Source organism: Cylas formicarius, unplaced genomic scaffold, assembly GCF_029955315.1.
Source record: "Cylas formicarius isolate icCylForm1 unplaced genomic scaffold, icCylForm1.1 PGA_scaffold_2__14_contigs__length_35257938, whole genome shotgun sequence".
NCBI lineage: Eukaryota > Metazoa > Arthropoda > Insecta > Coleoptera > Brentidae > Cylas > Cylas formicarius.
Window position 1 is genome coordinate 19,745,099 of NW_026844319.1, and position 12,716 is coordinate 19,757,814.

Genomic DNA, 12,716 nt, shown 5'->3' on the forward strand with positions numbered 1-12,716 from the left:
GCACTACTTAATCTGACCTCGCTCATTTATAATGCAATAGATACCAATAGATACCAAGAAAACATTTTTATAAAACTTCTGGATTCCTCCTGGGTCGGTTTTTGTTGAGTCGAACTTCTTAACGTTTCTCCAATCATCCTTACGTTAGCGAGTTCGAATCAGCAAAAACCGACGCAGGAGGACTCTACAAGTTTTGTAAAAAGTATTACAATAGCCTGTGGAAGTTTCTTTGAAAAATTAAGAAGGTAGATCATACTCCAAGTGGTAATATCTGCATTCGATAAGACGACGAACAAGGGAATGAGCATTACATGCGACTTTGAAATTGCAAAGGCATATAAAAAATCCGTATTTCTTCTAATTTTAATCTCTATTGAAATATTAATATTTAGTCTGTGGTGTTACAATGTCTCTTTGGCCATAACTATTATACTCGACTCAACCTTTTCGAAAACTAGGCTAACAAGCAATTTTAAGTCCCGTATCCATTTTGTTGTCTTTCTCCCAAAACAAGTGACACTGTCGCGGTTCCACTCGACCAGAATAATATTTTTACAAGAAACCGTTTATTCTAGGTCAACCCCGCTTTAAAAGCAAACACCGAGAAGAATGGGCGGCGGCTACGTAATAAAAATACCCCCGTTCGGTTCGATTCGGCGGGGGTAACAATGATCGGTCGAAGCGGGGCTGTCAACCGGCTCAGATTCCATCGGGAGATTTTGTCAATGGGTTTATTGCTTTCCTCATACATTCCAAATTCAATAAGGATCAGCCATAAAGAAACGGGATTCAAACTAAAAGAAAACAGGCGGGAACCGGCGAGGAAAAAGTTGATAGCGACTCCTTCCTACCTCCCGCCGCACCCACCATTTAAAAACTATTATTGGTTTCGATTCTCCCCTTTGTTTATTGCCCCTAAGTATTTTATTGTTTTGTTTGGGACCCCGTTTCTCTCTGGCGTAGCTAATTTATTTTCCAACTATTTTCCTTAATTTCATTTGATTTGATGTAGGTTATAAGAAAGCTTATAGGCTACTTTACGGTAATACCTTGATCAGCTCTGGGCAATTATTTGATTATTTGATTTTCGTCATACAGAAACGCCGGATTTTTCGATCCTACGATGAGGAATAATGTGAGTTTTTAAGATTAAATAGTTGAACACGCCCTACAAAAAAGACAAGTAATTTGCAGCTCTAAAAAGAAAAATTTTTGCTTCTTGGTCTTTTACATATTTTACGAAAACGAAAACTAATTGCCAAAATTACGAAAAAATCGATAAATCTAAAGTAGACGACTGTCAACTTTCTTATTTCCAACCGAATGGACGATATCACGGAAAATTATGGAATTGTTTCACTATTTTTCATCCTTTTTCCTATATTCGGAATAACATTGTCCAAAGTTAGAAATGTTAGAAAAATTTGCCTTGCAACTTCTATTTCAAGGGATCAGTGGAGAACTTAGAGTGGAAAATAATTGTGAGTTATTGTTAAATAGACACTAAATTCTTGGAGTTCACTCTATTTCGTTAATATGTAACACAATCTTATTGAAAACTCCCTAGATTATAAAAATAATAAAATTTAATTTTTAAACAATAGAAAGTTGGATCATGCCAATAACGGTTCACTACACTCACAGGTTCTTTTATATTTCAAACCTTTATTCCTGTTAATATATAGAAAATAATTTGAATTAAATCAATACAATTGTAATTTCTTAGTAGGCAGTGCTTCAAGTTGCCCCAACATAGATATCATGAAAACACGACTCATTACTTTATGCGACTCTAAATTTATATATTTTTATAATAACCTTTATTTATATAAGCAAAAAAAAGTATGTAAAGTAATAAAATAAATTCGAGAGTATCGATTCCAAGTTATTGAAGAATATGAGAATTTATCGAGAACTTATAGAGGACAATTGGGGTAATTGCCCGTAAAATTGTCAATATTTTCCAATGCGACAGTGCTACGGCGGTATTCTATGATAACGGTGCATAATTTGCCTTTTCAGGCAGTGAAGAATAAGAGTTGGCGTAGGTCTCAGTGAGACTGAGACACTGATTAATGTGTTATTCAAGCTGAGGGTAAGCACCATCATTCTAATACAATAGTCGAGGCGACCAACAATATATCTGTTTAGCATGCAAATGGATAGTTAAGTTAGCATTAGTAAGGGTTTGCAAAATCTATATAACATACCGAACAGAATCGGAAGTTTTCCGGTTTCATGTTTTGTTAAAATGAGGCAGGATGGGAGGAGAATGCACGATAATTACCAGATAATATATAGTTATTCTACTTGTAACACAATTAATGATCTATAGCACCACCAACAATCAAAGGTATTATTAAAATTATTACTTAAATAACAAAGTTTGTCTTAAGTTTCAGTAAACATAAACTATTTAATAATTAAGTCAACAAGACTAAATCATTAGTTAAATGAATTATTAAAAAAAAAATTACTCAAGAAAGAAATTGATTGCAGTTTTATACCTACCATTTTATTCATATTTTTTACATACTAATAAATTCATTTTTCGAGACTATACGACGGGTCAAGATGAAAATAATAATTAAAATTTACAAAAATGAGTAATTATCTCGTGTTAGCCGCCCCTATAGGCTCTGTGTGGGGGGGCGTGGTCAAGGAAAAATTGGATGCCAGCGATCCTCGTGAGCGTCAGTCGAATCTTTGCACTCCAAATTTTCGTACACTCTAATGAGTAGTGTGATTAAAAGTGAAAATATAAATAATTTTAAACGGTTTTTAATTATAAATAAAAAATGGTTAGAACGAGGCGATCAGGAAATACTTGTTGTGTTCCTGGCTGCTGTGTTAAAGTGGGTTAAAGCTGTGAAAAGAATCAAGTAAGTAAGACCATGATTATCCTAATAACTGATTCAGAATTTATTGTTATAAATTTGTAAAAATGATTATTCAATTTTCTGTAGTCGTGACGGAAGTTCTTGGAAACCTAGTTTAAGATCATGTATTTGCAGTCAACATTTTGTAGAAGGTAAAAAGTCGGAGCATCCTAATAGCCCTGCATATCCCCAACAATATTTCCTGAAAAATATTACGGAAAACCAAAAATAAATAAATCAGAGCAAGTACAAGCACAAAGCGGTTATTTTTCTATTTATTAAACCTTGATTTATAAACGTGGGTATGTTTTGCCCCGGCCATGTAATTAACATTAAAAAAAGAAAAAAAATCGCAAAATTTTTTTTCAACGAAAAACTATATTTTTTGCTTTACATTTGCCGTTTAGTTGGTTGTTTGTCCTTAATGTAATATTTATTGAGTAAACCACGTACATTTCAAGAAGTTTCTCTATTGGTTTCGTAAAATTATAATCGATATATCCGATTGACAATTAGTAACGTTAATAGTAATTTTGTACATAATTTTTGGACCGAGATCAGTAGACACAAAACGGCTGGACGTAAAAGACCCACGTTTGTACAGAGGATGTTATGAAAAATTAATTAAATCGTAGATGTTCATTTTACTAAAAAGTATAGGATTTCTCGATTATAGATTCGCGAGAGCAATGCGGAGAAGTCAAAATTCAAATGGTTCCGAAATGGACAACACTAAGCTTGTTTATATAAGAACACATAACGATGACCTCAACGACAATAAGGATACCGATAACCTGAATGATCATATGGATATGGAGTTATTATTGACTCACTGCAACCGCGGTTTAAAGATGTTGCTGTACAGATTGATTTTCATGAAGAAATGAATTCAACCTTCGTAAATAATATAATATATAACATAATAACTATGGTTCTATTTTAATTGGACTTTTCCCGTAGCTACAGTTTCAATATAGCCGACATTAAATTTTTTCGTTTCTTTATCCCATATTGGTTTCGATTTGCATGACATTGGACATTTTATTTCGACTATTTTAGTTACCATGCCGTCACTGACTACTATTCCATCTACTGAGACTCCTAACCAGGCCTGTTTGGGAGACACAAATAATCCAATTTGAAATACGTGAACATCATGCAGTAATTTGTAATTTTTGCGAGCTTTTACCTCATTTTGAATTCCATAATTTAAACTTTTCGGATGCAGAAAATCCTGTAGTAAAGATTCAGCTGAAGTGCGAGTTATTGTTTTTATCTTATGAGCTTTTGCGCTGGCCGTTATGCGTACACGTCTTGCTTCAAACCATTTTACCGTCTCGCTTTGTTGTGTGGTTTGTAAACACAATGTGAAAACTTCTTCACTGTCTAATAGTATCCGGTCTCTGTAAAACTGTGCTATCTCAGATGACAGAGCCAACTTGTCTTTTCCTATGGTGATACACTGACCAGCACTCTTTAAAAGACAAGCAATCACCTTTTTCGTTCACTCTGATATTAGTTCTACCTGTCGTTCTTCGAGACATAAATTTATGACCACCGTACAGACTTGTTCTTCCTCACTAATATGATCGACTTTTACCCTTTTTTTAATTGGGCATTCGATATCGTCAAAGTCTTCCAAAGTCAAGTGCAGTGGCTGAGGAGGATTTTTAAGCACTTTTTGAGGAAAAAGATCATTTACCGTAGCTCCTCGAGAATATTTTTCTTTTGCTAAATGATTAATTGATGGAAATCCCCACTCTTGCTGAACACTCGTTTTAGACACACTCCGGTCATTGTTTATTTGGTGGATAAATGCCGCAATATGTTTGCATTCGCCAGTTTCTTTGGCAATGCAAGTACATTGAGCATGTACCACCTCCCTTTTACTATTCAGCTAAAAAAAATAAAGAATCAAGTAAAAAAGCCACTTTTAAAGTTTGACAATTTTTTTTCTGTAATCTGTAAATTATATGGTGTTTCAGTGACGGACGTTTGCCGAATGCATGTAGCAATTAACTTATTGTTAATATTGCCACCAACGTATTCTTCAATGTGTTTAATATGACAAAAAGCCAATTTCTTTCCTTTTTCTAGCGTACCTGCAAATTAATTGAATGGGAGATATTTTCATACCCGGTCTGCAATATTACCGATGCCATATTTTCAGGTTATGCTGTCAATAAAAAAACTATTATTATTTGTTTGTTACACGTTTTAATTACAGAAAAAAATATTGTTAATATATAATTTTCACGTACCTTTCGTTTAAATCACTTTATACTACTTATCCATCTCAAAATTTATTGTTAATTGTTTTATTTATAAATTAACACGTAAAGACAATGATAAAATTGGAGTGCTGTAATTCCTTCTTTTCCGTGGGCGGCGCTACTAGGCATCATACACGGAGCGAATAACGTCGATGTTTGTTTTCCGTATAATTATAATTATTGTTTTCTGTGCCCCAATCTCAATATATTCCAGGCAGAGAACTCAGCGATGTTGATGTGGACTTCAAAGACGGCTACTAGCAATGAGAAAGTTAATAATATTAATGTGGATAGGGTTCTTTGTACCAAAACAGTCTGTTAGATATTGCACTGTAGATCAAACTACACGCGTATATGGCCAAAAAGAGGTCTAAGAAGAGAACCAAATTAATCCCTGTTACCGGACAGACCGACGATGAGCACCACTTGATCTCAACTAACCAAAACGTCCTTATCGAAAGGATATTATTAATAGTGGAGAATTGAAGAAAAAGAATAAAAGTGGTGTTTTTCAAAGCCACCGTATAGACCATAGTTATTAAAACCCAATGAGAAGGAAAATATATTGTCTTTATCAAAGCGAAGTTACCTTGAAAAAGAAGCTACAGGGAAATGAAACTAATATAATAAATCGTGCCACCCTACATAAAGTTGATTGTAAAATGAGATTTAACTACCGCAAAGTACACAAAAGGTCAGTAGTAATAGAGATGGAGATTTACCTTCATGAACTTAAAATATTAGATTTGACAACAGATCCATAATTTACCTCGATAAAACATGGTTCGATACACACGACACTGTATCCAAAGGATGGGTTGATTCCACTCAAAACAGTTAGACGAAAGCACCTTCAAATAAAGGAAGTATCACCGTAATACACGCTTGGTCAGAAGATGGATTTGTCCCAAACTGATTGCAGTTTTCTGCAAAGATTATTAAGGATTCTAGCTTGGATTATCATGAGGATACAAGTGCCGAAATTTTTGAAAATTGATTTCAAAACAATATTTTTAAAAATATTCCCAAAGTTCAAAAACTGAAATCCAGAAATATTTGTTATTAAATGACATTTATTTTGAATTCAGCTACAAAAAAGCGCAACTTTTGGAAGTCTTAAACTCATTTGCAACTAAAAAGAAGGTTGAGTATACTGTTTTCCGTCTTCCCCCATATCATTGCATCTTTAACCCCATAGAGCATTTGTGGAAGCAACTAAAATCAAAGGTCAGTGTTGCAAAATGTAATTAATAACATACCAATTGAGAGCTGGAAAAATTCGATATAGCAATATTATAAATAATATCAGTAACGACTCTGATAGTGAGACAGAATTAAATTTAGACATTTAGAATAAAAATGTAATTATGCATAGATATTTCTAGTTATGAATTTATTGAATTTATTTAATGCCCTTGTTTTTTCTTAGTGTAATTTAATAAGACTGTACCCACCTAAATTAACAAAAAATAAATTATGTTCTACCTGTTTTGATGGCGTCGACAGATAACTTCCATAATTGTGGACAAAAAGCCAGATCTATGAAGATTGAGACAGACTATACCGGACTTCCTCGAAGACAGAGAAGTGGCGTAGTAAGAAAGTAAAGGACCTTTACAACCTTTACAAACAAATAAATTTTACAAAACTTTATTGTCTAATAAAACCCATTACATCCGGTATATATCGCGACGAAATTTTATTAACATGTCTCTCTCTCGATGCGCTAATTTCAGCGTCACAGCAATGCGTCGTTAATTTTTCAAAACAGTAATAAAACGCGGAACTAAAATATAAATTTCGAATTGAGCTCATTCACGGCATGCAAATTTTACTAAATCAATTGGTCGGCTTCCGAAGCATAAAAATCGAGAACAATCGGTGGATCCGCCGATACGCTCTGTGCGCTTCGATATTAATTACTGTAATTATTGTATAAAGGGGGGGAGGTCGCGTTGGTATTTTTCCGGCGTTTGCATCCAATCGGATGTTGTCAATTTATTCCGGTTTAGGGTAAGACTATAGAATAATAATTTGCGATTAGCGATCTCACTCGCTCGTCAGCCGCGTTCTTGGAGTCAATGAAATTTTTGATTAATAAACCCGACCATAGGATATCAATTGATAATAAAGGCGATACCATTTTTCGACTAAAATTGCAAAATTCATGCATTCTCTCAGATACTGATACTAAATATTGCTTACATTTTTCTGGTTCACAAAGCCAAAATTTTGTTTATCAATTTGCAAATCTTAATTGAAGGATTTTTACCTAAAGAATCTTGCTGGACCATAACTTTTTTTACGTCAGTCCTCTGAGAAATGCAAAAGAGAATAAGTATTTTTCAAAGACATTACAATCAGTTTCTCAACATCATCACGAAATAAGTGTGTCATGGCTGCCGACCGTGGGTGACTACCGATAACGTGCTCCGCATTAAAATGTTGAATCCGGTATTAAAATTGTAAAATAATTGTTAGTATTGATATCCGGGAGGCTGTAGTGAGGACTTCTCTGCAAATGTAAAAGCTTCAGCTCGATTACGAAGTATTTTATGTAATTTTCACTAATAAAACGTTTTTGTAAAAGGTACGGTTATAATTACGGTTCGTCCGGTGCACTTGAATTCAAAGTGGATGAAGACACAATTTTGTCTCGCATTTTGAAGAGAAGATTTCTGTAAGATTTGATCAGTGTGATCAAAAACTAGCGCATATTTTTTGGTTATATTTGTGATTAAAAATTATATAAATATTTAAACAGTTAGAGCCAAAAAAAAAGAAAAATATTTTTTTTGTTAATTTTCTCGTAAAATTCTGTGAACATTGGGTTTACAGGCAAACTCACTTAGCATCTACAGTTAAAGTATAGGAATGCCAAAAGGTTTGTGAAATTGTCCTTCAGATTTTATTTGAAAAGAATGTTTTAAAAGACATATTTCCTTGCAATTTATTAAAAAAGGAACATCAGAACGTAAAAATACGTCTTGAATATTTTTTATAAACGACGAGAATGTTTAGCAATTGCATAACTCCGACCTTCCGGCAGCCATTGATGGAGCATATCATATCGAGAAGTGCTGATGGATATTTTTGCAAAAAATGAATCCCAAATTCCTCGCCTGCTCTTCCTAACCGAACACTTCCGGTTGTAATTCCGAAATTCTAAATTTTTTCCCGGGAACAAGAGGTTCGTCCTCCAATATGCTGGTAACTTTCCCTCCGGTAATGTAATTTATATGATTGATGATTCCCTGGACGTTTGGGGGAGCGCGGCCGAAATCGTCTTTTACGCATTTGAGGTAAGCCAAGGACCAGCGATAAAAATTCTCCGGTATTTTTTCGTGTCGCTTAGACAGAAGCATAACGGTGCTCATTAAAATGCTCAGCAAGTCGACCGAATCTTGAAACGTATCGGCCAACCAATTCGTTTTCTCCCGGTCTTCTGCCAAGTCGCCTAGTTCTATCGACCAAGGAACCGAAGCCAGAGACTGTTGAATCTACGAAACGAAATGGTTACTCTTTTCAGATTTTACTTCTCTCTAGTCAATTTGATCGGTCGCCAGAACCAAATTGACGGGGGTGAGAGCGTTTTAGTAAAAGGTGTTACAGAAAAAATTCTTCTCGATTATAATGAAATTCACTGGTTACAAAAACTCCGCTGCCATATCTACCGTATCTTATCTATCTAACATTAAAATTACATATATTTTCTTTAAAAATACCTTATATTATTCAGTTTGAGCAGCACATTTCGTCATAAGCTGAATGTAATGTTCTTAGAGAGGTTCAAGTTATGACTGTAAATCTGTTTTTTTTTCGATTAATGTGTCAATTGCAATGTAAAATGGGTAGTCAAAATACTTAGTATTGCTAGTAATGCTTAATACATGAAGTTAATATAATTTTTCAAAGAAACTTCCACAGGCTACCACAATACTATATACAAATTTTCAAGATTTCTTCTACATTGTTTGCCTTATTAAGATTTTAACTAAATGTGATTTACATTCTACTCTAGACCTGCTGAACATAATCCTGAAACCGGACATCGAATCTTGTTCGACCAAACCAAAAAATGTTCTGAGTAATTGATTAGACTACCAAAGAAAAATATGAGAATCCAAAGAAAATTCCGTTTGAGATACCAGGGGCTTACAGTATTATATACATTGGAGAGACCGAGCGAAAAATATCAACTAGGCTCGAAGAACGTGAAATAGCTTTAAGGCTACAACAACTAAACTCATCAACAGTTGGCGACCTACCAAAGAAATATCCGGGAACCTATAGAAATCTATAAGCAACCAAACAATCTCAACCGCGACTCAGGTCCTTACCTATCACAAGTTAGATTTGGATTTGTATTCAGATTTGCAAATCTTACAATGAACCAGTTCGTTACTTACCGCAATTAAAAAATATATATTCCTGCGGGTAAGGAAGCAGGAAAGTATTAGCAGGAAACTCCCAAAAACCATATCCAATGCATTTTATACATCATACAATGCATTATATATACAATGCATTTTATACATCAACCCAAAAAATTAATTAATTTAATTACTATTTCTCAACCTTGAAAAAATCTGATGTCACAGATATTAAATTAGACAATTGAAGAGCCACTTAGGAGAGCTTCAAAATGATGTATTGCTCAAATACCTTAAAACCCTAGGGAAGATACAATTAGAATTAGACTTGTCGCAGATATTGAATTAGACCATTGAAGAGTCACTTGGGAGAGCTTTAAAATGTATTGTGTGTATTATTATATTGTATGTAATGTATTGCTGAACTACCTTTGGCAATTTCAAAAAAATTGGACCTTGTAGCAGATATTGAGTTAGACCACTGAAGAGCTTCAAATTGATGTATTGCTCAACCACCTTAAAACCGTCGAGAAGATATAAAAGTACTTCCAATCATAAAACTCCCTAAAACTCATTACAATTATTTCTCAATCTCAAAAAAATCTGACATTGTTCCAGATATTGAATTAGACCATTAAAGAACCAAAACCAACCAACCAACCACCTTAAAACCGTAGGAAGACATAAAAATTCCCTCAATAATGAAATGAGCTAAAATTATTATAATAGTTTTTCGACGATTAGTTTGTGTCGCTTTTACTTTAGAAAGACAATTACTAATTTTATTGATGAAATACGCGCAAACAATTTCTGATTATGACAAATCTAGATATATCGCATGATTGATTGCTTAAATATTTTTATACGATCACTAAATATTGATAAAGTGTAAAGTCATTGTATTCAAGACAGATTTCTGATATTATTGCCATGTCGGTAATAATACAACAGAACCGACGCCAAGGTTTTCTGTTTTTAACAGTAACTTAATATTTGTGTTTCATAAAAAACGGGCAATTGTACAGTGATTATGTGGATTCTGTGATTGGAATTATGCGATCCTCGAAGTTTATAAAAAATTCGTAGTAATACACAGACAGACATGCATTAAAATATCCGACCCAATTTTTCATTGAAGCCGATAATTCCACTTGCTGCTTACTAAATAAATAACATTCGGTTTCGCCAGACGGGCTTTGAATGTAGTTTCGCAAAGAATCGTCTTCAGCTCAAAACCAAATCTAAATAAGAATTGCACTTAAGTCGAAATCAGATTTTGCTTCAGAACGAAGCTTTTGATAAGCGGCTAAGCACTTTATAATGTGCATATTACCTTCTTGCAAAGCACATTATCAGCATTTTTGATGTCAATGCTACGAACTCGATTTGGTAGAGACTTAAGAAGTGTATCTTTTATTAAACGTCTTTCTTCTTATTTGAAACTATCAGCAAATTGATTGTCACTGTTATGATTTTGCTCTAGTTTATCCAAATCTAATTTATGAAATATTCTCGTGACATAAGTGGCATTGCCAAAATAGTTAAACCTGAACTTTTTGCAATTTTTATGCCTGCATACAGCATATTCAATAAAAACGGGACCATTCCGTTGTTTGCGATAATGGACACAAAAAATCAATAACACAATATACTGCCGTGTTGATTAAAGTTCATTGCGTTAAAAGGCAAAGCTCCCACGTTTTAACATCATTTTGAAGCCCTCCTAAGCGGGTCTTCAACTGTCTAATTGAATATCTGGAACATTTTTTTTAGATTCCGGAATAAATAAAACGAATTTTAGTGCATCTCATTACTGGGGTATATTTTTTGAATTATGGTAAGTAACGAACTGGTCCACTGTCCACTAGCCTCAGCCACATACCTTTCACTGAAATGGGACTCAGTCATTCGATACAATATTCATATCCACTCCTGTAGGTCCGCTCCCTTCAAACAGTATATAAGCAGGTATAGAGGAGAACCCAAATCAGTTTGAGAAAAGCTCTGCACTTCAGACTCCCAGTAGGCGCAGGAAGAATCCAAAACGTTTGTTAATAGTAAAACTAATAATTAATAATTGATATGAGCAGCTTAAATGTGTGTGTGTGTATACTTCGTGTCTTTTTATATTATATTAATTGTTATCTTTTTAAGTAATTTTAAACTGAACCTAGAATAACTTAGACTGAAATATGGTACTAAACAACGTTTCTTAATGTTAATCCAAATTTTGGGGACGGAAAATCACAATTTATGAAACAAACTGTACTTACTTTGTGGTGTCTGGCGTAATTTTCTTTATCAGTCCTTAGCGTATCTTGCAGTTGCACTGTGATAAGACTATGTCGTCTGCTGGAGTCTGCTAAAGGTGGTTTCGATTTCACAGGGATTTTAATGTTTGCCAGTCCTCCGGGTCTGGGAATAGCCGCAAATATCTCTGGGTTAGTTTCGTTTAGGAAATAATTCGCCATTATATCGTCGAGAAATGTAACTTTTAATTTCGCGGTTAGTGAAAGTGACAAAGATGAACAGCAGTGACAATGACAGTCTGAAATAATTTTTTAATGTCTCACTTACATGTAAAGATAGGATACGAATTTTGCAATATTATTTATTTACGTTCTCGCTGGCCAAACACTTAATAATTACAATGTAGTAGTAAAAAAACTATTGAAACTTAAAACTACGCAGCGGCAGCTCTTACAGAGTACAAAGTAGTTCATTCGACTTGCTGACGGAAAGGTTAAGTGTTATGAATATTGCGGGATAGGACCTAGAACGCTATTACAGGAGTCAGGTAAGGTAAGGTACAGTTGATGATTTTGTGGATGCGTTTGAGCTTTTTATGCTTTCTTTTACAGGAAATAGTTGATGTGATAAGCGTCTTCAAAATTACGCAGTAAATTTTCCAATGGACTCTTAAATTTTAAAAATCCAACCATCCCGAGTGCTGTGCTAATTACAGAATCGATTTGGAACGAAAAATCCCAATGGAAGCTCAGCAAAATTCCCAAATCTCTCAAATGATCCACAATGTCGAGCGGGTTACCATTACTATGATAAATATAATATAATTGACGACCTGTATTAAAGAATTTTTTCACTTTGCACTTTGGCATATTTAGCAAATTACAATTCATTCTATTAGCCTGTAAGTAAAATTTAATAATGAAAAGTTATCTTGCTTTTTA

The 12,716-nt window shown here is 34.1% G+C and overlaps 1 protein-coding gene across 1 annotated transcript; it reads right to left on the reverse strand.

Moving 5' to 3' along the window:
- Positions 1 to 8,102: 8,102 nt before the first annotated feature.
- Positions 8,103 to 12,046, reverse strand: LOC132698516 (uncharacterized). Its single transcript, XM_060664632.1, has 2 exons — positions 11,799 to 12,046; positions 8,103 to 8,652 (listed from the first exon to the last, which is right to left on the reverse strand). The coding sequence occupies exons 1-2, from the start codon at positions 11,994 to 11,996 to the stop codon at positions 8,284 to 8,286; spliced, it is 567 nt and encodes a 188-aa protein (XP_060520615.1). The 5' UTR covers positions 11,997 to 12,046; the 3' UTR covers positions 8,103 to 8,283.
- Between the last annotated feature and the right edge of the window lie 670 nt (positions 12,047 to 12,716).